We start from the raw sequence: 24,777 nt of genomic DNA, 5'->3' as shown, positions 1-24,777 counted from the left end.
TCCTAGTAGACGTAATTGATGTTGTTGTTTATAGGACTATATTTCATTAGTGCATTCTGTGCAGACATAATGGATTCTTTTTCACTCATTATTCATCAGTTTCATGTACAGCACAACTCCAGCTCATCCTGTGCCTTGATTCCAGCCCCTGCAGCCTGCAGGGTTTAACTAGACTTATCACGTCCTTTGAAGAAAGCACCATGTGTGACTTAGTTAACCATCATACTTTGCTCCCAACAAGTTAACACACATTGCAATTGCTTTAACAATCGTTTCAAAACATTACTTTCATCAGGAATGTTTGAAGCAATCAGGGTCTCGCCCCGAAACATTGACTGTTTATTTCCCTCCAAGTACGCTGCCTGTTTCTTTAAGATCGTCATTACCGGGGGGGGGGGGGGGGGCGATTAGTGGAGATAAGCTCTCACAACCTATTAAATGCTCCCAGTGGCTTGTGTCTCACATAGCCACTGACAGCTAGGTCTAGCGGAACCGTTTCTACTGACAGGAGAAGGGACAAAGGCAGGTGACTGAGAACTTCAAGTCAGACACTTTGAGCAGGTGGGGCTCGTCAGTCACAGTTGGAAGCTCCCTTAGGAGAAGGAAAACTCTGATCTTGTTCCTTCGTGATCTTTCCCACTCTTGGGAAAGGCTTTGGGAGTAAACCCCAAGAAAAAGTGCAGAGCCGGAGTCCCTAAAGCAGACCAACACTGACTGGCAACTCCTGTGACGCTGGTGCCAAACTGTATCGGTCTCTGCTGTTCCTTTGGGTTCATCAGCTGTGAGGAGAGGGGAGCCTGCTGCATGGACAGCAGCTTGCTCTCCATATCAGACTGCCCTAGCTTGTGTATCATCTAGACAGCTGGGACACCACATCCGTGGTCAACCCCGACCATTGGAGTCTCCATTGCTACCTGACCTGAGTTCCTCCAGCATTTTATATGTGTTGCTCCAGGTTTGTACCTTCTGCAGAATCTCCTATGATTATGAAGCCTCAGAAATATTTTTTACTGATTTAAAGTCTGGTCACATTATAGGAAGGATGTGGAGACTTTAGAGAGGGATGCTGCCTGGATTAGAGAGCTTGTCTTATGAGGGTAGGTTGAGCGAGCTAGGGATTTCCTCTTTGGAGTGAAGGAGGATGAGAGGTGACTTGATAGAGGCGTACAGAATAAGATGATAAAAGACATTGAGAGAGTGGGTAGGCAGCCCCATTTTCCCAAGACTGCAGTGGCTGATACGAGAGGGCATAGCGTGGTGATATGTCAAAAGAAGGTTTTTACGCAGAGTGGAACCTGCTGCCGGGGTGGTGGTACAGGCAGATACTTTAGGGGCATTTCAGAGACTCTTAGACAGACACGTGGATGAAAGAGAAGCAGTGATCTTAGAACAGGTTAAAAGGAAGGGCCTGCGCTGTGCTGTACTCTTCTACACATCGTGCTGGATAGTTTGCTGCTCTGTCAAGCTCAGAGGGTTGGTACGCTGGCAATGTCCCCTCTAATATCTTTTACAGCTGTGTGGACCGACCGTAGCTCTGAGCAGGAAAAGTTGCGCAGCACCTTACAGGTTTTTTAGAGATGCATACTGTGTATGGTGGTGGGGTGGAGGTGTGTCTCTACCAAAGGAGGTGTAAGGTGCTCCTCCCCTCCGCCAGCCTGTAAGTCACCCTCGGACAAGGTGTAGCACCTGCTTAGCCCCCGATCGGGGTCACGTGAAGCCACGGGAGCAGGTGGTGGACGGTCGAATGAGCAGCCAGTGGAGATCACAAGTCCTGGTTATGTGACCATTGACACCAGGCAGACAATCTCTGAGGAGTATTGATAATGGCTGTGGTCACCCGTCTCGTAAAGACACTGGCAAACCGTTTCTGTCAGAAAGCTTTCCAAGAGCAATCGTGGTCATGTGACCGTGATCATCTGCCTCGTACTACACGGCATGAAACGAACTAATGAATGATACTATGAATATTTAGAATGAAGATTGAAAAATTAGTTTTCAATTATCAATTAAAGTTAACAACAATGAAAATCTTTAATGTTTCATAAATTTTTTCTAGCTGTGTCCAATTACTGCTGTGTGGCAATGAAGGCTATGTGCACGAGAACATCTCAGTTACTGGGCGACCGCATTCCCGCGCAACTCGGAGGGAATGTGATGCTGTGCATTGGTCTTTTGTGTTTTTTTTCCCTCATTCCTAACAAGATGTTTGTTTCCCCCCCCCCCCCCGCCTCTCAGAACAATGTGAATTTTGTGGATGACAGCTTCCCTCCAGGCCCACAATCTGTCGGCTTCCCTGAGGGGGACAGTGTCCAGCAGCGGGTGAAGCAGTGGCTGCGGCCCCATGAAATCAGCTGCAACACTTTCAAAGATCGGAACGTCAAATGGTCCATCTTCAGGACTCCGCGTCCTTCCGATATCTCCCAGGGACTGCTGGGAAATTGCTGGTGAGTTGGTTTGTCACTTCTGAGGTACAGTGAAAATCTTTGTTTTGCATGGCACCTGCTCTGTAGTAGCACGAGGGAAAACGATAACAAAGTGTGACAGTTACAGAGAGAGTGCAGAGCACGCAAGGTGCAAGGTCATAACGCAGTAGGCTGTGGGGTCAAGAGTCTGTCTTAGCTTTCTTGGGGCTGATCAATAGTCTTATAACGGGAGGTAGAAACTGTCCTTGAGTATGGTGTTAACGTGTTTCAGGTTTTTCTATCTTCTGCCCGATGGGAGAGGCGAGAAGATAGCATATCCAGAGTGGAGGAGGGGTCATTGACTTTGCCAATAAATGAGGTATTTATCCCTTTGCTGAGAGTGAGGCTGGTTCCCATGATGAGCTGTGTGCACAACTCTCTGCCGTTTCAAACTGTCACAAGCACAGCAAGGGTGAAGGGGGACACGTTGAATTTCTTTAACCTCCAGAGGACACAGCAGCTGTCTGGGTAGATGAGGAATGTGTTTGATGTACTGCTGTCTGTGATCTTTCTTCTGGCTTCAGAGGCGGTGGCACATCGATGCCAGCGGCCGCTGTCTGCCTCGCTCTGAGCTTTGATCCGCCTCCCAGTGTCCTGGATTATCGGTACTGCACTCAGAGTGTTCCCTGATTCAGGTACGACCCTCCTGACTCCTGACTCCCTCAGAGGCCCCTGCTCTATCTGGCCACGGGCTGCTATGGAAGTGAATGGAAGTCAGACCTTTGTTGGCCGCTGTGAAGCAACGCTGTGGTGAGGAGCGGGGACAGAGACAGAGACAGAGGCAGAGGTTAGGTACACCGCACACTGGTGACAAGGCAAGCTGTCCGTTACCCGGAGCATTATACAATGAACAATTTGTGTACAAAATTATGAGGGGTATAGATAGGGTAAATGCAAGCGGGCTTTTTCCACTGAGGTTGGGTGTGACTACAACTAGAGGTCATAGGCTAAGGATGAAAGGTGAAATGTTTAAGGGAACATGAGGGGGAACGTCTTTACTTGGGGGGGGGGGGGAGTGTGGAACAAGCTGCCCGTGGAAGTGGTGGATGTGGGTTCGTTTACAACATTTAAGAGAAGTTTGGATAGGTACATGAATGGGCAGTGTATAGAGGGCTGTGGTCCAGATGCAGGTCGATGGGTCTAGGCAGACTAGATGGGCTGAAGGGCCTGTTTCTGCGCTGTAGTGTTCTATGACACTGTGACTATTAAACATGGCGAGATGGTTGCTCCTCCCTACCACCGGGTTAAAGAACCAGCAGAAATGGAAGACACACTGGAATCTGGTATTGCTATAAACTAATAGTGTTTACTAGTAAATATTAAATATAAATGCAAATATGTCAAACAGGTTAGCAATGATATAGATATATATATGTGTGGAAATAGGAACAAAACCAGGCTCTTTCAAACCCAGGGGTAAATGGGTACAGTCTTACGATGATGAAGAGAATTCAGTTCAGTTCGAGGTAGTTAGTTGAGTAACGTTGGAGAGAGCGAGGTGAGAGAGAGAGAGAGAGAGGTGAGAGAGAGAGAGAGAGAGGTGAGAGAGAGAGCGAGGGAGAGAGAGGTGAGAGAGAGAGAGAGGTGAGAGAGAGAGAGGTGAGAGAGAGAGGGAGAGAGGTGAGAGAGAGAGAGAGAGAGAGAGAGAGAGGTGAGAGAGAGGGAGAGGTGAGAGAGAGTGAGAGAGAGAGGGTGAGAGAGAGAGAGGGAGAGAGAGGTGAGAGAGAGAGAGAGAGGGAGAGAGGTGAGAGAGAGGGAGAGAGAGAGAAAGGTGAGAGGGAGAGGGAGAGAGAGAGAGGTGAGAGGGAGAGAGGTGAGAGGTGAGCTGTTGCAGTCGATCTTCCCGTTGTCTTCCGAAGTCCTGTTGTGGTCACCGACCATGACCATAATACGTACAACCCTTCTTCAGTGATGGAATTATCACCCACACCAGCAGAACCCACCAACCCCCTCACCCACACCAGCAGAACCCACCAACCCCCTCACCCACACCAGCAGAAAACACCAACCCCCTCACCCACACCAGCAGAAACCACCAACCCCCAACCCCCTCACCCACACCAGCAGAAACCCCCAACCCCCTCACCCACACCAGCAGAAAACACCAACCCCCTCACCCACACCAGCAGAAACCACCAACCCCCAACCCCCTCACCCACACCAGCAGAAACCACCAACCCCCTCACCCCCTCCAGCAGAAACCACCAACCCCCAACCCCCTCACCCACACCAGCAGAAACCACCAACCCCCTCACCCACACCAGCAGAAACCACCAACCCCCAACCCCCACCCACACCAGCAGAAGCACCAACCCCCAACCCCCTCACCCACACCAGCAGAAACCACCAACCCCCAACCCCCTCACCCACACCAGCAGAAACCACCAACCCCTAACCCCCTCACCCACACCAGCAGAAGCACCAATTCCCAACCCCCTCACCCACACCAGCAGAAGCACCAATCCCCTCACCTACACCAGCAGAAGCACCAACCCCCTCACCCACATCAGCAGAAGCACCAATCCCCAACCCCCTCACCCACACCAGCAGAAGCACCAATCCCCAACCCCCTCACCCACACCAGCAGAAGCACCAATCCTCCCCCCACCCCCACCAGCACCAAAAAGTCCATCGAACTCGAGTTCACAGTCCAGCGTGTGGGTATCCCAGACAGGCTGTCTGCCATCGAGGGAGAGAGAGATCACTCCTGCAACAACAAGAACAGAGATCAGCAACTCGCTGTTCCCGTGTTACAATCTCCTACGTCACTTCTCCAAGCCCCCATCTTGAGAACCGGCACCCTCTGTCTCTCCACCGGAGAATTGTTTTTGCATCTCCTTCTGATGGAAGAGGGGAGACAACGGGCAGAAGATACAGGCTCAGAGACAGCTTATCAGACTATTGAACAATAAGGTAGAATCTTGGCCTCACAATCCGCCTCATTATGATCTTGCTTGTATTGTTTATCTGCACTGCACTGTCTCTGTGGCTGTTACACTTTATTCTGCGTTGTTATTGCTGCACAGTGTAATGAACTGATCTGTATGAAGTGTGCAAGACAAGCTCCTCAATGTACCTCCGTACACGTGACAACAGTTAACCAATGCCAGTACCAATGAAAGATAGGAATACTTGGGTCAGACAGCATTGTATTTTGGGAGATTTTTGATAGGATTCTTGTTTGGAACTGCTGTTTCACTGTTAATCGTTGTGTTTTTCCAACAATGCCTGGCTTGTTTATTTGGAGGGTTTTCTGACGTTAATGTGCATGGCATAGTAACATAGTGGTTAGTGTAACACTGTAACAGCACCAGCGATCTGGGTTCAATTCCCGCCGCTGTCTGTAAGCAGTTTGTGTATTCTTCCCGTGACCGTGTGGGTATTCTCCGGGTGCTCCAGTTTCCTCCCACAGTCCCAGGTGCATAGGTTAGGGTTAGTAAGAGGGGACAAGCTATGTTAGAGCCACAAACATGGCAATGTCTGTGGGTTGCCTCCAGCACATCCCCAGTGCAAACAACACATTTCCTATAACACACACAGAATGCTGGAGGAACTCAGCAGGTCAGGCAGCATCTGTGGGAGGGAATAAACAGTCAGTGTTTCAGGCCGAGACCCTTCATCAGGACTAGAAAAGAAGGGGGAAGAAACCGGAATAAAAAGGTGGAGGGAGGGGAGAAGATAGCTAGAAGGTGATAGGTGAAGCCAGGTGATTAGGAAAGGGTACAGGGCTGGAGAGGAGAGTGGACCATAGGAGAAAGGGAAGGAGGAGGTTATAAGTAGGTGAGAAGAGGTTAGGGGCCAGAGTGGGGAAGAGGGGAGGGGGAGGGAAGGTGAAATGGATATTCATGCCATCAGGTTGAAGGCTACCCAGATGGAATATAAGGTCTTGCTCCTCCGCCCTCAGCGTGGCCTCATCTTGGCAGAAGAGGAAGCCGTGGACCACTTTGATATTCTGATGTGCGCGTGACAAATAAAGCTAATCTTAAAAAAAATGAGATTCCCCCTCATTCTTCGAAACTCCAGAGAGTTACAGGCCCAGAGCCATCAAACACTCCTCATACATTAACCCTTTTATTCTTGCGAACTTCCTCTTGACCCTCAGCAACACCAGCATATCCTTTCTGGGGCCTCAAACTGCTTGCAGTACTCTAAATCTGACCAAAGCGATATAAATGCTCAGCATTACCTCCTTGCTCTTTTCGCTGTACGTTGCAGGTTTCTGAGTGCCCTCGCTGTGCTTGCTGAACGACCGGAACTCGTGGAGAGGGTGATGATCACTCGGACCATCTGCCTGGAGGGTGCCTACCAGGTGCGGCTCTGCAAGGATGGGACCTGGATCACCGTGCTAGTGGACGACATGTTACCCTGCGACGAATACGGATACCTTCTCTTCTCTCAGGTACCAGGGCTCGCATCCTTCAAATTCAAATTTAGAGTTTAATTATCATCCGACCATACATGAACATAACCAAACGAAACAGCGTTCCTCTGGGCCCAAGGTGCAAAACACCGTAACAACAGCTCTCAGCACTTAGCACATGTGCAATCATACAGTCAAAAACATATATATAACCCAAGTCCATGAATGGAATGGGATGTAGTCCTGGTCTAGCTTAGCACATGTGCAATCATACAGTTAAAAAAACATGTAGCCCAAGTCCATGAATGGTATGGGATGTTGTCCTGGTCCAGCTTGTTCTTTCACCAAGCAAACACTGGAGAGCAGCACTGAGCAAACACTGGAGAGCAGCACTGAGCAAACACTGGAGAGCAGCACTGAGCAAACACTGGAGGGCAGCACTGAGCAAACACTGGAGAGCAGCACTAAGCAAACACTGGAGAGCAGCACTGAGCAAACACTGGAGGGCAGCACTGAGCAAACACTGGAGGGCAGCACTGAGCAAACACTGGAGAGCAGCACTGAGCAAACACTGGAGAGCAGCACTGAGCAAACACTGGAGGGCAGCACTGAGCAAACACGAGGGCAGCACCGATGGAAGAGGCCAACCACCCGCTTCCCCAACCAATTACATATTCCAGTGCTCCCACAAACACCTCTGCTCTCCCAAACCACCTCCAGCATCTCCACCTCTGGACAGCCACAACAGACAACCCTGCAGCATGAGGGCCCAGTCCCCACCTCACCTTAGTAACAGTAACAACATGTATTTGCAGCCCCATGAGTGTGTTGTAAGCACGGAAGCATGGAACCTGATGGGGCTGGCTGCATAGCTTTGCCATGATGTTGGCCAAGGGTGAAACAGGTTATAAGGGCTTAATGCGAAGGGACAACATGGTTAACGTAACGCTTTACCTCACTAGCGACTGGGCTTCAATTCCCACCGCTGATCGTAAAAAGTTTGTACCGGGTGCTCCGGTTTCCTCCCACATTCCAAATACATCCAGGTTAGTGGGTTAATTGGTCATATGGGTATAATTGTCTTGTTGGGCCGGAAGGGCCTGTTACTGCACTGTATCGCTAAATTTAAAAAAAAAACTAACAAGAAGCTCAGTGGGTCTGGCAGCATCTGTGGAGGGAGATGGACAATTGACGTTCTGTATTGAGACCCTATATCTGAATTTAGTCTCAGAAACCTGAGGTGCTTGCTGTCCATCTCCACTCTCTAAGGAGTCTGTACGTTTTTCCCGTGACTGCGTGGGTTTCCTCCCACCGTCTAAAGATGTACCGGTTAGGGCTAGTAAATTGTGGACATGTTACGTTGGTGCAGGAAGTGTGGCGACACTTGTGGGCTGCCCCCAGCACATCCTCGGACTGTGTTGATCATTGACACAAATGATGCATTTCACTGTGTGTCAGAAGGACAAAGTGAGGAGTTTTGGTGTTTCCAGTCTCCCCAGCTGGTCTGGAGCAAGGGAAGGACACAACTGACACGATTGTTGAGTCAACACACACAAGCTGCTTGAGGAACTCAGCAGGTCAGGCAGCGTCTTTGGAAATGAATAGATAGTCGGCGTTTTCTGCTGAGACTCTTCATCAGAACTGGAAAGGAAGTGAAAAGAGGCCAGAATCAGAAGGTTGGGGCCAGGTGGAGGGGAAGGAGGACAAGCTGGCAGGTGATAGGTGAAACCAGTTGGGTACGGATCTGGAAAGTGGGATCCTCCTTTCCCACTCTCACCTTCTTATTCTGACCTCCCATCTCCCACATACCCACCTTCCCCCTCACCTGGTCTCACCTATCACCTCCCATCTCCCGCACACCCACCTTCCCCCTCATCTGGTCTCACCTATCACCTCCCATCTCCCGCACACCCACCTTCCCCCTCACCTGGTCTCACCTATCACCTCCCATCTCCCGCACACCCACCTTCCCCCTCACCTGGTCTCACCTATCACCTCCCATCTCCCGCACACCCACCTTCCCCCTCACCTGGTCTCACCTATCACCTCCCATCTCCCGCACACCCACCTTCCCCCTCACCTGGTCTCACCTATCACCTCCCATCTCCCGCACACCCACCTTCCCCCTCACTTGGTCTCACCTATCACCTCCCATCTCCCGCACACCCACCTTCCCCCTCACCTGGTCTCACCTATCACCTCCCATCTCCCGCACACCCACCTTCCCCCTCACCTGGTCTCACCTATCACCTCCCATCTCCCGCACACCCACCTTCCCCTTCACCTGGTCTCACCTATCACTTCCCATCTTTCCGGTGCTGACAAAGGGTCTTGGCTCAAAATGTTGAAGGGTTCCAGTGCTCCCTGATGTGCTGAGTCCCTCCAGCATTTCGAGTGTGTTGTCACTGCCTTTAATTCAGGAGTATGTCCTCTGGAGTTACAATGCCCTCTAAATTTGCAGTCTCACATCTTACGCCACAGCCAGTGCTGTGACTGACTTACAACATGGATATTGGGCATTCATTCGAGCAGAGAACGCCTCACAACAGTACAGGCCTTTCGGCCCGTCGTGTGGTGCTAACCTTTCAACCTTCTCTAAGATCAATTTAACCTTCCCTCCAGCATAATCCTCCTTTTCTCTGTCATCCACGTGCCAATCTAAGAGTATCTCAAATGTCTTTAATACATCTGCCTTTACCACCAGGACATTCTTCACACCCACCACTCTCTGTAGAGGACTTATCTCTAACATCCCGTCTGTACTTTCCTCCAATCACCTTCAAATTATCCCCTCTCTTATCCATTTCTGCCCTGGACAAATGTTTCTGGCCGTACACTCAATCTATGCGTCTTATCATCTTGTACACCTCTATCAAGTCACCTCTCATCCTCCTTCACTCCAGAAAGAAAAGCCTCAGCTTGCTCATCCTATCTTCATAAGACGTGCTCTCTTATCCAGGCAGCATCCTGGTGAATCTCCTCTACACCCTCTCTAATCCGGACAGCATCCTGGTGAATCTCCTCTGCACCCTCTCTAATCCGGACAGCATCCTGGTGAATCTCCTCCGCACCCTCTCTAATCCAGGCAGCATCCTGGTGAATCTCCTCTGCACCCTCTGTAATCCAGGCAGCATCCTGGTGAATCTCCTCTGCACCCTCTCTAATCCAGGCAGCATCCTGGTGAATCTCCTCTGCACCCTCTCTAATCCAGGCAGCACCCTGATGAATCTCCTGTGCATCCTCTCTAATCCAGACAGCATCCTGGTGAATCTCCTCCGCACCCTTTCTAATCCAGGCAGCATCCTGGTGAATCTCCTCTGCACCCTCTCTAATCCAGGCAGCATCCTGGTGAATCTCCTGTGCACCCTCTCTAATCCAGGCAGCATCCTGGTGAATCTCCTGTGCATCCTCTCTAATCCAGACAGCATCCTGGTGAATCTCCTCCGCACCCTCTCTAATCCAGACAGCATCCTGGTGAATCTCCTCCGCACCCTCTCTAATCCAGGCAGCATCCTGGTGAATCTCCTCCGCACCCTCTCTAATCCAGGCAGCATCCTGGTGAATCTCCTGTGCAACCTCTCTAATCCAGACAGCATCCTGGTGAATCTCCTCCGCACCCTCTCTAATCCAGACAGCATCCTGGTGAATCTCCTCTGCACCCTCTCTAATCCAGACAGCATCCTGGTGAATCTCCTCTGCACCCTCTCTAATCCAGGCAACATCCTAGTGAATCTCCTCTGCACCCTCTCTGATCCAGGCAGCATCCTGGTGAATCTCCTCCGCACCCTCTCTAATCCAGGCAGCATCCTGGTGAATCTCCTCCGCACCCTCTCTAATCCAGGCAGCATCCTGGTGAATCTCCTGTGCAACCTCTCTAATCCAGACAGCATCCTGGTGAATCTCCTCCGCACCCTCTCTAATCCAGACAGCATCCTGGTGAATCTCCTCTGCACCCTCTCTAATCCAGACAGCATCCTGGTGAATCTCCTCTGCACCCTCTCTAATCCAGGCAACATCCTAGTGAATCTCCTCTGCACCCTCTCTGATCCAGGCAGCATCCTGGTGAATCTCCTCTGCACCCTCTCTGATCCAGGCAGCATCCTGGTGAATCTCCTCTGCACACCCTCTAATCCAGGCAGCATCCTGGTGAATCTCCTCTGCACCCTCTCCAATCCAGACAGCATCCTGGTAAATCTCCTCTGCACCCTCTCTAATCCAGGCAGCATCCTGGTAAATCTCCTCTGCACCCTCTCTAATCCAGACAGCATCCTGGTGAATCTCCTCTGCACCCTCTCTAAAGCTTCCTTATCCTGACAATAACAAGTGATCAGATCTGAACACAATTCTCCACGTGTGGTCTGATGTGAGGTAACGCCACTGCCTCACACTTGGGGAATGGAAAATGAGAGGAGGAGGTCCGGTCATAAACAAGAGAATATCTGCAGATGCTGGAAATCCGAGTGATGCCCTCAGAATGCTGGGGATTTTGGCATCGGTGGAGAAGAGTCCAGCACTGCTGAAGGGTCCCGGCCCGAAACGTCGACTGTACTCCTTTCCAGCCTGGCCTGCTGACTTCCTGCGGCATTTAGTGTGTGTTGTTAATGAGAGGAGGAGGGAGGGTGCGGAGATTACGCCGAGACCCCGTGTGATGTTGCTGTCGATTTTCTGTGTGCTCAGGCCCAGAGGAAGCAGCTTTGGGTGGCTCTGATCGAGAAGGCTCTGGCGAAGTTACACGGCTCCTACTTCGCTCTGCAGGCTGGGAGGGCCATCGAAGGACTTTCCACCCTCACCGGTGCCCCCTGTGAAAGTCTGATGCTGCAAGTCAGTTCGACGAACCCACGTGAGGAGCCCATCGACACGGACCTCATCTGGGCCAAAATGCTGAGCTCGAAGGAAGCTGGGTAAAGTTACTCCGGGTGTCTGAATGGGCAAAGACTCGAATCAGAATCAGGTTTATTATCACTGATATTTGTTGTTTTCAGGTAGCAGTACAGTGGAAAGACATAAAATTGCTATAAATTACAAAATAAATAACTAAATAGTGCAAAAAGGGAGCAAAATAGTGAGGTAGTGTTCTGGGGTTCAGTGTCCATTCAGGTGGAGGGGAAGAAGATGTTCCTAAAATACTGAGTGTGTATCTTCAGGCTCTTGTACCTCCCTGCTGGTAGCAATGAGGAGTGGGCACGTCCTGGATGGTGAGAGTTCTTAATGATGGATGCTGACTTTTAGAAGCGTTGCCTTTTGAAGATGCCCTTGATACTGGGGAGGTGGTGGTGGGTGGTGTGAGAAGCTGGGGGTGGTGGGTGGTGGTGGTGAGAAGCTGGGGGAGGTGGGTGGTGAGAAGCTGGGGGTGGTGGTGGTGTGAGAAGCTGGGAGGTGGTGGGTGGTGTGAGAAGCTGGGGGTGGTGGGTGGTGTGAGAAGCTGGGAGGTGGGTGGGTGGTGTGAGAAGCTGGGGGTGGTGGTGGTGTGAGAAGCTGGGAGGTGGTGGGTGGTGTGAGAAGCTGGGGGTGGTGGTGGTGTGAGAAGCTGGGGGAGGTGGGTGGTGTGAGAAGCTGGGGGTGGGTGGTGTGAGAAGCTGGGGGTGGGTGGTGTGAGAAGCTGGGGTGGGTGGTGTGAGAAGCTGGGGGTGGGTGGTGTGAGAAGCTGGGGTGGGTGGTGTGAGAAGCTGGGGGTGGGTGGTGTGAGAAGCTGGGGGAGGTGGGTGGTGTGAGAAGCTGGGGTGGGTGGTGTGAGAAGCTGGGGGTGGGTGGTGTGAGAAGCTGGGGGTGGTGGGTGGTGTGAGAAGCTGGGGGTGGTGGGTGGTGTGAGAAGCTGGGGGAGGTGGGTGGTGTGAGAAGCTGGGAGGTGGGTGGTGTGAGAAGCTGGGGTGGTGGTGGTGTGAGAAGCTGGGAGTTGGTGGGTGGTGTGAGAAGCTGGGGGAGGTGGGTGGTGTGAGAAGCTGGGGGTGGGTGGTGTGAGAAGCTGGGGGAGGTGGGTGGTGTGAGAAGCTGGGAGGTGGGTGGTGTGAGAAGCTGGGGGGGTGGGTGGTGTGAGAAGCTGGGGGAGGTGGGTGGTGTGAGAAGCTGGGAGGTGGGTGGTGTGAGAAGCTGGGGTGGTGGGTGGTGTGAGAAGCTGGGGGTGGGTGGTGTGAGAAGCTGGGGGTGGTGGGTGGTGGTGTGAGAAGCTGGGGGTGGTGGTGGGTGGTGTGAGAAGCTGGGGGTGGGTGGTGTGAGAAGCTGGGGGAGGTGGGTGGTGTGAGAAGCTGGGGGTGGTGGGTGGTGAGAAGCTGGGGGTGGGTGGTGGTGTGAGAAGCTGGGGGTGGGTGGTGTGAGAAGCTGGGGGAGGTGGGTGGTGTGAGAAGCTGGGGGTGGGTGGTGTGAGAAGCTGGGGGTGGTGGGTGGTGTGAGAAGCTGGGGGTGGTGGGTGGTGTGAGAAGCTGGGGGTGGTGGTGGTGTGAGAAGCTGGGGTGGTGGGTGGTGTGAGAAGCTGGGGGTGGTGGTGTGAGAAGCTGGGGGTGGGTGGTGTGAGAAGCTGGGGGAGGTGGGTGGTGTGAGAAGCTGGGGGTGGTGGTGGTGTGAGAAGCTGGGGTGGTGGGTGGTGTGAGAAGCTGGGGGTGGTGGGTGGTGTGAGAAGCTGGGGGTGGTGGGTGGTGTGAGAAGCTGGGGGTGGGTGGTGAGAAGCTGGGGGTGGTGGGTGGTGTGAGAAGCTGGGGGTGGGTGGTGAGAAGCTGGGGGTGGTGGGTGGTGTGAGAAGCTGGGGGTGGGTGGTGAGAAGCTGGGGGTGGTGGGTGGTGTGAGAAGCTGGGGGTGGTGGTGGGTGTGAGAAGCTGGGGGTGGGTGGTGAGAAGCTGGGGGTGGTGGGTGGTGTGAGAAGCTGGGGGTGGGTGGTGGTGTGAGAAGCTGGGGGTGGGTGGTGAGAAGCTGGGGGTGGTGGGTGGTGTGAGAAGCTGGGGGAGGTGGGTGGTGTGAGAAGCTGGGAGTTGGTGGGTGGTGTGAGAAGCTGGGGGAGGTGGGTGGTGTGAGAAGCTGGGGGTGGGTGGTGTGAGAAGCTGGGGGTGGGTGGTGTGAGAAGCTGGGGGTGGGTGGTGTGAGAAGCTGGGGGAGGGTGGTGTGAGAAGCTGGGGGAGGTGGGTGGTGTGAGAAGCTGGGGGTGGGTGGTGTGAGAAGCTGGGGGTGGGTGGTGTGAGAAGCTGGGGGTGGGTGGTGTGAGAAGCTGGGGGAGGGTGGTGTGAGAAGCTGGGGGAGGTGGGTGGTGTGAGAAGCTGGGGGAGGTGGGTGGTGTGAGAAGCTGGGAGGTGGGTGGTGTGAGAAGCTGGGGGTGGTGGGTGGTGTGAGAAGCTGGGAGGTGGGTGGTGGTGTGAGAAGCTGGGGGTGGGTGGTGTGAGAAGCTGGGGGTGGTGGGTGGTGTGAGAAGCTGGGGGTGGTGGGTGGTGTGAGAAGCTGGGGGTGGGTGGTGAGAAGCTGGGGGTGGGTGGTGAGAAGCTGGGGGAGGTGGGTGGTGTGAGAAGCTGGGGGTGGGTGGGTGGTGAGAAGCTGGGGGTGGGTGGTGAGAAGTTGGGGGAGGTGGGTGGTGTGAGAAGCTGGGAGGTGGGTGGGTGGTGGTGTGAGAAGCTGGGGGTGGTGGGTGGTGAGAAGCTGGGAGTTGGTGGGTGGTGTGAGAAGCTGGGGGTGGTGGGTGGTGTGAGAAGCTGGGAGGTGGGTGGGTGGTGAGAAGCTGGGAGGTGGGTGGTGGTGTGAGAAGCTGGGGGTGGGTGGGTGGTGAGAAGCTGGGGGTGGTGGGTGGTGTGAGAAGCTGGGGGTGGGTGGTGTGAGAAGCTGGGGGTGGTGGGTGGTGTGAGAAGCTGGGGGTGGTGGGTGGTGTGAGAAGCTGGGAGGTGGGTGGGTGGTGAGAAGCTGGGAGGTGGGTGGTGGTGTGAGAAGCTGGGGGTGGTGGGTGGTGAGAAGCTGGGAGTTGGTGGGTGGTGTGAGAAGCTGGGAGGTGGGTGGTGTGAGAAGCTGGGGGTGGTGGTGTGAGAAGCTGGGGGTGGTGGGTGGTGTGAGAAGCTGGGAGGTGGGTGGGTGGTGTGAGAAGCTGGGGGTGGTGGGTGGTGTGAGAAGCTGGGGGTGGTGGGTGGTGTGAGAAGCTGGGAAGTGGGTGGGTGGTGTGAGAAGCTGGGGGTGATGGGTGGTGTGAGAAGCTGGGGGTGGTGGGTGGTGTGAGAAGCTGGGAGGTGGGTGGTGGTGTGAGAAGCTGGGGGTGGGTGGTGGTGGGAGAAGCTGGGGGTGGGTGGTGTGAGAAGCTGGGAGTTGGTGGGTGGTGTGAGAAGCTGGGGGTGGGTGGTGTGGTGAGAAGCTGGGGGTGGTGGGTGGTGTGAGAAGCTGGGAGGTGGGTGGGTGGTGTGAGAAGCTGGGGGTGGGTGGGTGGTGAGAAGCTGGGGGTGGTGGGTGGTGTGAGAAGCTGGGAGGTGGGTGGTGGTGGGAGAAGCTGGGGGTGGGTGGTGTGAGAAGCTGGGAGTTGGTGGGTGGTGTGAGAAGCTGGGGGTGGGTGGTGTGAGAAGCTGGGGGTGGTGGGTGGTGAGAAGCTGGGGGTGGGTGGTGTGAGAAGCTGGGAGGTGGGTGGTGTGAGAAGCTGGGGGTGGTGGGTGGTGTGAGAAGCTGGGAGGTGGGTGGTGTGAGAAGCTGGGGGTGGTGGTGTGAGAAGCTGGGGGTGGTGGGTGGTGTGAGAAGCTGGGGGTGGTGGGTGGTGGGTGGTGAGAAGCTGGGGGTGGTGGGTGTGAGAAGCTGGGGGTGGTGGGTGGTGTGAGAAGCTGGGGGTGGTGGGTGGTGGGTGGTGAGAAGCTGGGGGTGGGTGGGTGGTGAGAAGCTGGGGGTGGGTGGTGTGAGAAGCTGGGGGTGGTGGGTGGTGAGAAGCTGGGGGTGGTGGGTGGTGTGAGAAGCTGGGGGTGGTGGGTGGTGGTGTGAGAAGCTGGGGGTGGGTGGTGTGAGAAGCTGGGGGTGGTGGTGTGAGAAGCTGGGGGTGGTGGGTGGTGTGAGAAGCTGGGGGTGGTGGGTGGTGAGAAGCTGGGGGTGGTGGGTGTGAGAAGCTGGGGGTGGTGGGTGGTGTGAGAAGCTGGGGGTGGGTGGTGGTGTGAGAAGCTGGGGGTGGGTGGTGTGAGAAGCTGGGGGTGGGTGGTGTGAGAAGCTGGGTGGTGGGTGGTGGTGAGAAGCTGGGGGTGGGTGGTGTGAGAAGCTGGGGGTGGGTGGTGGTGAGAAGCTGGGGGTGGGTGGTGTGAGAAGCTGGGGGTGGTGGGTGGTGAGAAGCTGGGGGTGGTGGGTGGTGAGAAGCTGGGGGTGGTGGGTGGTGTGAGAAGCTGGGAGGTGGGTGGTGAGAAGCTGGGGGAGGTGGGTGGTGAGAAGCTGGGGGTGGTGGTGGTGTGAGAAGCTGGGAGGTGGTGGGTGGTGTGAGAAGCTGGGGGTGGTGGGTGGTGGGTGGTGAGAAGCTGGGGGTGGTGGGTGTGAGAAGCTGGGGGTGGTGGGTGGTGTGAGAAGCTGGGGGTGGGTGGTGGTGTGAGAAGCTGGGGGTGGGTGGTGTGAGAAGCTGGGGGTGGGTGGTGTGAGAAGCTGGGTGGTGGGTGGTGGTGAGAAGCTGGGGGTGGGTGGTGTGAGAAGCTGGGGGTGGGTGGTGGTGAGAAGCTGGGGGTGGGTGGTGTGAGAAGCTGGGGGTGGTGGGTGGTGAGAAGCTGGGGGTGGTGGGTGGTGAGAAGCTGGGGGTGGTGGGTGGTGTGAGAAGCTGGGAGGTGGGTGGTGAGAAGCTGGGGGAGGTGGGTGGTGAGAAGCTGGGGGTGGTGGTGGTGTGAGAAGCTGGGAGGTGGTGGGTGGTGTGAGAAGCTGGGGGTGGTGGTTGGTGGGAGAAGCTGGGTGGTGGTGGTGTGAGAAGCTGGGAGGTGGTGGGTGGTGGTGTGAGAAGCTGGCAGTGGTGGGTCTCAAAGAGCCCAAAGGGCCGATTTAGCACTATATCTCGATAAAATTGAATATATGGGGGTGGGGGGTGTTAAAGAGCTAGGTTTCTTAAAGAGAGAGGTGAGTGCATGAAACACTTTGCTTAGGGTGGTGGTAGAGGCAGATACATTGGGGACATTCAAGAGACTCTTGGAAGGGAACATAAGAAGATAAGAAATAGGAGCAGGAGTAGGTGGGCCATCCTTCATGGAAGATGGTATAACGAAGGACTACGTAGGGGGGGAAGGCCTGGATTGTTCTTAGAGTAGGTTAAAAGGTCGACACAATGTCACGGGCTAAAGGGCTTGTACTGTGCTGTACTGGTCTATGTTAAACTCAGAAGCACGCAAAGTGATAAAGGTTGTACTTTTAAAATGTCTTGTCTGATTTAAAGTGATTGTGTACATTTTGGACTGAGTGTGTCTGTCAATATCCTTTGGCCTTTCCCTTCTCAAACGTTTAGCTTTTTGATGGGGGCGTCTTGTGGAGGTGGGAACATGAAAGTTGATGACACGACGTACGAGACGATGGGTCTGAGGCCTCGGCACGCTTACTCCATTCTTGATGTCCGAGATGTACAGGGATACAGGTGAGGGCCACGCCAACAGCTCAGAACAAGAAGCCTCGACCTGCTCCAGTGTATCTAGACTCTTGGACAGGTTAACTATTCCTCAAGAAGAAACAGCCCATTTCATCACTCCCGCAGCAACATACAGAGGAGCTCAGTGGGTCAGGCAGCATCCGTGGAGGAACATTTGCAGTGGAAGTGAAATGGAGACAAGTCCAGATGAAGGGTCTTTATCTGAAACATCAGCTCTCCATTCCCTCCGCTGACACTGCCTGATATGCTGAGTTCCTCCAGAGCACTACAGCACAGAAACAGGCCCTTTAGCCCATCAAGTCTGTGACGAACTATTATTCAGCCTCGTCCCATCAAACTGCACCTGGACCAGAGCCCTCCGTACCCCTCCCATCCACGTACCTATCCAAACCTTTCTTACTCTCTTGCGATGGGACCTACATTTTTCACTTCTGCTGGCAGCTCACTCCACACTCTCACCACCCTCTGAGTGAAGTAGCTCCCCTTTAAACATTTCACCTTTCACCATTAACCCATGACTTATACTTCTAGTCTCACCCAATGTCACTGGAAAAAGCCTGTTTGCATTTTGCATTCACCCTATCTGTGCCCCTCGTCATTTTGTCTACCTCTATCAAATCCACTCTCATTCTTCTACGCTCCAGGGAATGAAGTGCTAACTTATTCAACCTTTCCCAATAACTCAGGTCTCAAGTCCTGCCAATATCCTTGTACTTTTTCAACCTTATTGATAATTTCCTGTAGGTAGGTGACCAGAACTGGACACAATACTCCAAATCAGGCCTCACCTGCACCTTATACAACTTCAACATAACATCCCATCGTCTGTACTCAATACTTTGATTTACGAAGGCCGATGTGCCAAAAGCTTTCTTTACAACCCCATCTACAGTCCCTGTGATGCCACTTTCAAGGAATTATGGGTCTGTATTCCCAGATCCCTCTGTTCTCTGGCACTCCTCAGTGCTCAACCGTTCACAGTTGAAGACCTACCCTGGTTTGTCCTCACTCACTCGTGTCTGCATGCATTAAGTTCCTTCTGCCATTTTTCAGCCCATTTTTCCAGCTGGTCCAGGTCCTGCTGCAAACTCTGACAGCCTTCCCTGTGTGTTCTCTGGAATTCCAGCATCCTGTTTCTATTTAATAATTTCTGCCCTTTTTCCTTCTCCGCCCCTTATAATTGTCAACCAACCATTCTCTGAACTTTGAACTTTGGTTTATTTTGGGTTCAAAGGAAAAATCAAAGTAAATTTGTTATCGAAGTACCTAAGTATCTGTTACTTTGAGATTCGTTTTCTTGCAGGCATTTACAGGAAATAAAGAAATACAATAGAATCAACAAAAAATATTAGAACTGACAAACAACCAATATACAAAGCAAACTAATTGTGGAAATAAATAAATAATACTGAGAAGGTGAGTTGTAAAGAACCATTGAAAGTGAGCCTGTTGATAGTTGAGGTGAGTGAAGTTATCCACACTGGTTCAGGAGCCTGATGGTTGAGGGGTATTAACTGTTACTGAGCCTGGTGATGTGGGACCTGAGGCCCCTGTACCTTCTCGATGGTATTTGCAAGAAGAGAGCATGACCTGGATGGTGAGGATCCTCGATGATGGATGCTGCTTTCCTGTGGCAACGCTCCACGTAACTGTGTCAGTGGTGGGGGGGGGGGGGGGCTTTGCTTGTGGTGGGCTGGGCTCTGTCCGCCACTTCAGTTCTGCCCTTCATTACATTCTGATTTCCACTGCTTCACCTTTGGCCTTCCTGCCAAGGTCCTAAACTCCAGAATGCCCTCCCTGAGCTTCTCCCTTAAAATGGTCTAAAAGCCTCTGTGTAACCAAACCCTGTGTAGCTCTTGTAGTTCATTAGAGCATTATAGAGTCACACAGCAGGAGGGCAAGCCCTTCGGCCCATCTGGTGCATGCTAACCAAGCTGGTCCCCTTTGCCCTCCATATGTAAGTACAAGATCTTGCCACTCTGGTCTGAGTGCATTTCCTTGGAGCTGACATTTGAATGAGGGGGTGGGATTAATTACAGCAACATACACACAATGCTGGAGGAACTCAGCAGGGCAGGCAGCATCCATGGAGGTGAGCAAACAGTTGATGTTTGGGGCCAAGACCCTTTTTCAGGACTGGAAAGGGAGAGCGAAGACGGCAGAATCAGAAGCTGGGTAGAGGGAAAGCTTGAGTCCAACCTGTTGTTAATCATCACAATTTACAGGAAGCTACTTGAAATGTTTAAAGCAAAATCTGTAGTTGTTGAAGATTTGAACTATAACAGAAAATGTTGGAGATATTCAGTGTATTTTTGTTAAGTTTACATAATTTACATTTGTACTGCTGCTGCAAAAAGCTAATTTTCATGGTGTTTATGTCCTGTGTATACATAGAGCCGTACACACCCTTGGCCCGTAATATTATGCTGACCAAGATCAGTTTCATGGCAGTAAACTTGAACTTCAGTCTGGCAGCATTCACGGAAAGAGAAACTCAGTAAACACTTCATGTTGGTAACCTTTCATCAGCTTTCTTCCAATGAAAGGTCATCCATCAGTCTCTGTTTCCCTGCCCACAGATGCTGCCTATCCTGCTGAGTATCCCCAGCTTTTTCCGATCCTGCCTGGATACGGGGCTTGAGCCCAATGCAATTTTGGAAGATGGTCCTTGCATGACAGATATTGGATTGGGAAATATTGATCCAGAAGCTCTTCAGAAGTCAAGAATGAGGCATAAATCTTGGTGGTTACAGCGTTGTAAGAACACTTAATAAAACAGCTGTGTGAGCTCGGGCTTTTCTCCTTGGAGTGAGGGAGGATGAGAGGTGACTTGATAAGAGGTGTACAAGATGATTAGAGGCATAGATCGAGTGGATAAACAGAGGCTTCTACCCAGGGCAGAAATGGCTAATATGAAGAACATAATTTTAAGGTGATTGGAGGAAAATATAGGTTTCAGGAACTGTTATTACCCCTCAACCATCAGGCTTCTGAACTGAACAGGGGATACCTCCACTCACCTCATCACTGAACTGTTCCCACAACCTGTGGACTCACTTTCAAGGACTTTTCGACTCATGTTCTGGATATTTATTGCTTATTTATGTATTATTATCATTTTATTTGTGTTTTTTATCCTCTTCATATTTGCACAGTTTGTTGTCTTTTGTATATTGCTTGTTTGTCCTGTAAGGTGCAGCTTTCATTGATTCTATTGTTTCTTTAGATCTACTATGAATGCCGGCAAGGAAATTAATTTCAGGTTAGTACATGGATGTGTGCTTTGATAATAAATTTACTTTGATTGAACAGAAAGGAACTGGTGTCGAGTGGCTCCTCGAACACAGCGAGACAGCGGGGTGCTCACTTGAGTTGACGCTGCTCTTTCTGCACAGGTTGCTGAGGTTGCGGAACCCTTGGGGCCGTTTCTCATGGAGTGGGAGCTGGTCAGATGACTGGCCGCACTGGCCGCAGCACCTGCGGCACGAGTTGATGGCGCACGGGAGCAGCGAGGGCGTGTTCTGGATTGAATACTCAGATTTCATCAAGTGAGTGTGCAAGAGTTGTGTGAAATTCAGGTGCCAGTATTTGCTCTTGACCCCCCCCCCCGTTCACAACAGGCTCCATCTCCATCTTACGCTCCGGCGACTCACGCTGAAATGTCGCCACTCCGTGGGCTCCGTTGCAAATGCATCAGCACCACAGTAGCATAGCGGCTAGAGCAGTGCGCTTCCAGCTTTGGGCATCAGAGTTCAATTCCAACTCTGCCTGTAAGGAGCTTGTACATTCTCTCTGTGAGAGCGTGGGTTTCCTCTGGGTGCCCTGGTTTCCTCCCAAAGTACAAAGACATACAGGTTAATTGGTCATTGTAAGTTGTCCTGTGATTAGGCTAGGGTTAAGTCGGAGGCTAGCTGGATCCACAGCCTATCGGGCTGGAAAGGCCTGTTCTGTACTGTATCTTGAAATAAGTTTTTTTTAAACTTTTCTGCACATCCCAACTCCCTGACTGCACTCCACAGCCTCACTCCCCGGGTCCAGAAACCCACAAACTGCTGGAGGAACTCCCTGACAGCACTCCACAGCCTCACTCCCCGGGTCCAGAAACCCACAAACTGCTGGAGGAATTCCCTGACAGTACTCCACAGCCTCACTCCCCGGGTCCAGAAACCCACAAACTGCTGGAGGAATTCCCTGACAGCACTCCACAGCCTCACTCCCCGGGACCAGAAACCCACAAACTGCTGGAGGAACTCCCTGACAGCACTCCACAGCCTCACTCCCCGGGTCCAGAAACCCACAAACTGCTGGAGGAACTCCCTGACAGCACTCCACAGCCTCACTCCCCGGGTCCAGAAACCCACAAACTGCTGGAGGAATTCCCTGACAGTACTCCACAGCCTCACTCCCCGGGTCCAGAAACCCACAAACTGCTGGAGGAATTCCCTGACAGTACTCCACAGCCTCACTCCCCGGGTCCAGAAACCCACAAACTGCTGGAGGAACTCCCTGACAGCACTCCACAGCCTCACTCCCCGGGTCCAGAAACCCACAAACTGCTGGAGGAATTCCCTGACAGTACTCCACAGCCTCACTCCCCGGGTCCAGAAACCCACAAACTGCTGGAGGAATTCCCTGACAGTACTCCACAGCCTCACTCCCCAGGTCCAGAAACCCACAAACTGCTGGAGGAATTCCCTGACAGTACTCCACAGCCTCATTCCCCGGGTCCAGAAACCCACAAACTGCTGGAGGAATTCCCTGACAGTACTCCACAGCCTCACTCCCCGGGTCCAGAAACCCACAAACTGCTGGAGGAATTCCCTGACAGCACTCCACAGCCTCACTCCCCGGGACCAGAAACCCACAAACTGCTGGAGGAACTCCCTGACAGCACTCCACAGCCTCACTCCCCGGGTCCAGAAACCCACAAACTGCTGGAGGAATTCCCTGACAGTACTCCACAGCCTCACTCCCCGGGTCCAGAAACCCACAAACTGCTGGAGGAATTCCCTGACAGTACTCCACAGCCTCACTCCCCGGGTCCAGAAACCCACAAACTGCTGGAGGAACTCCCTGACAGCACTCCACAGCCTCACTCCCCGGGTCCAGAAACCCACAAACTGCTGGAGGAATTCCCTGACAGTACTCCACAGCCTCACTCCCCGGGTCCAGAAACCCACAAACTGCTGGAGGAATTCCCTGACAGTACTCCACAGCCTCACTCCCCGGGTCCAGAAACCCACAAACTGCTGGAGGAACTCCCTGACAGCACTCCACAGCCTCACTCCCCGGGTCCAGAAACCCACAAACTGCTGGAGGAATTCCCTGACAGTACTCCACAGCCTCACTCCCCGGGTCCAGAAACCCACAAACTGCTGGAGGAATTCCCTGACAGTACTCCACAGCCTCACTCCCCAGGTCCAGAAACCCACAAACTGCTGGAGGAATTCCCTGACAGTACTCCACAGCCTCATTCCCCGGGTCCAGAAACCCACAAACTGCTGGAGGAATTCCCTGACAGTACTCCACAGCCTCACTCCCCGGGTCCAGAAACCCACAAACTGCTGGAGGAATTCCCTGACAGCACTCCACAGCCTCACTCCCCGGGACCAGAAACCCACAAACTGCTGGAGGAACTCCCTGACAGCACTCCACAGCCTCACTCCCCGGGTCCAGAAACCCACAAACTGCTGGAGGAACTCCCTGACAGCACTCCACAGCCTCACTCCCCGGGTCCAGAAACCCACAAACTGCTGGAGGAATTCCCTGACAGTACTCCACAGCCTCACTCCCCGGGTCCAGAAACCCACAAACTGCTGGAGGAATTCCCTGACAGTACTCCACAGCCTCACTCCCCGGGTCCAGAAACCCACAAACTGCTGGAGGAACTCCCTGACAGCACTCCACAGCCTCACTCCCCGGGTCCAGAAACCCACAAACTGCTGGAGGAATTCCCTGACAGTACTCCACAGCCTCACTCCCCGAGTCCAGAAACCCACAAACTGCTGGAGGAACTCCCTGACAGCACTCCACAGCCTCACTCCCCGGGTCCAGAAACCCACAAACTGCTGGAGGAATTCCCTGACACTACTCCACAGCCTCACTCCCCGGGTCCAGAAACCCACAAACTGCTGGAGGAACTCCCTGACAGTACTCCACAGCCTCACTCCCCGGGTCCAGAAACCCACAAACTGCTGGAGGAATTCCCTGACAGTACTCCACAGCCTCACTCCCCGGGTCCAGAAATCCACAAACTGCTGGAGGAATTCCCTGACAGCACTCCACAGCCTCACTCCCCGGGTCCAGAAACCCACAAACTGCTGGAGGAATTCCCTGACAGTACTCCACAGCCTCACTCCCCGGGTCCAGAAACCCACAAACTGCTGGAGGAATTCCCTGACAGTACTCCACAGCCTCACTCCCCGGGTCCAGAAACCCACAAACTGCTGGAGGAATTCCCTGACAGCACTCCACAGCCTCACTCCCCGGGTCCAGAAACCCACAAACTGCTGGAGGAATTCCCTGACGGCACTCCACAGCCTCACTCCCCGGGTCCAGAAACCCACAAACTGCTGGAGGAATTCCCTGACAGTACACCACAGCCTCACTCCCCGGGTCCAGAAACCCACAAACTGCTGGAGGAATTCCCTGACAGTACTCCACAGCCTCACTCCCCGGGTCCAGAAACCCACAAACTGCTGGAGGAATTCCCTGACAGTACTCCACAGCCTCACTCCCCGGGTCCAGAAACCCACAAACTGCTGGAGGAATTCCCTGACAGCACTCCACAGCCTCACTCCCCGGGTCCAGAAACCCACAAACTGCTGGAGGAATTCCCTGACAGTACACCACAGCCTCACTCCCCGGGTCCAGAAACCCACAAACTGCTGGAGGAATTCCCTGACAGTACTCCACAGCCTCACTCCCCGGGTCCAGAAACCCACAAACTGCTGGAGGAATTCCCTGACAGCACTCCACAGCCTCACTCCCCGGGTCCAGAAACCCACAAACTGCTGGAGGAATTCCCTGACAGTACACCACAGCCTCACTCCCCGGGTCCAGAAACCCACAAACTGCTGGAGGAATTCCCTGACAGTACTCCACAGCCTCACTCCCCGGGTCCAGAAACCCACAAACTGCTGGAGGAATTCCCTGACAGTACTCCACAGCCTCACTCCCCGGGTCCAGAAACCCACAAACTGCTGGAGGAATTCCCTGACACTACTCCACAGCCTCACTCCCCGGGTCCAGAAACCCACAAACTGCTGGAGGAATTCCCTGACAGTACTCCACAGCCTCACTCCCCGGGTCCAGAAACCCACAAACTGCTGGAGGAATTCCCTGACAGTACACCACAGCCTCACTCCCCAGGTCCAGAAACCCACAAACTGCTGGAGGAATTCCCTGACAGTACACCA

The 24,777-nt window shown here is 53.3% G+C and overlaps 1 protein-coding gene across 8 annotated transcripts in view; it reads left to right on the top strand.

Moving 5' to 3' along the window:
* The window catches only part of capn15 (calpain 15), a 288,563-nt gene that overhangs the window by 238,252 nt on the left and 25,534 nt on the right, over positions 1-24,777 (top strand). For all 8 annotated transcript variants that reach the window (XM_059978926.1, XM_059978928.1, XM_059978924.1 and 5 more), the window contains 5 exons: positions 2,236-2,444; positions 6,678-6,861; positions 11,500-11,723; positions 17,222-17,347; positions 20,755-20,907. In XM_059978926.1, coding sequence (XP_059834909.1) covers positions 2,236-2,444; positions 6,678-6,861; positions 11,500-11,723; positions 17,222-17,347; positions 20,755-20,907 — 896 coding nt within the window. The remainder of the gene's footprint in view (positions 1-2,235; positions 2,445-6,677; positions 6,862-11,499; positions 11,724-17,221; positions 17,348-20,754; positions 20,908-24,777) is intronic.

This window comes from Hypanus sabinus, chromosome 9 (assembly GCF_030144855.1).
Source record: "Hypanus sabinus isolate sHypSab1 chromosome 9, sHypSab1.hap1, whole genome shotgun sequence".
Taxonomy (NCBI): Eukaryota; Metazoa; Chordata; class Chondrichthyes; order Myliobatiformes; family Dasyatidae; genus Hypanus; species Hypanus sabinus.
Note: the sequence above shows the minus strand (reverse complement) of the source record. Positions and strands in the feature narration are given on the sequence as shown.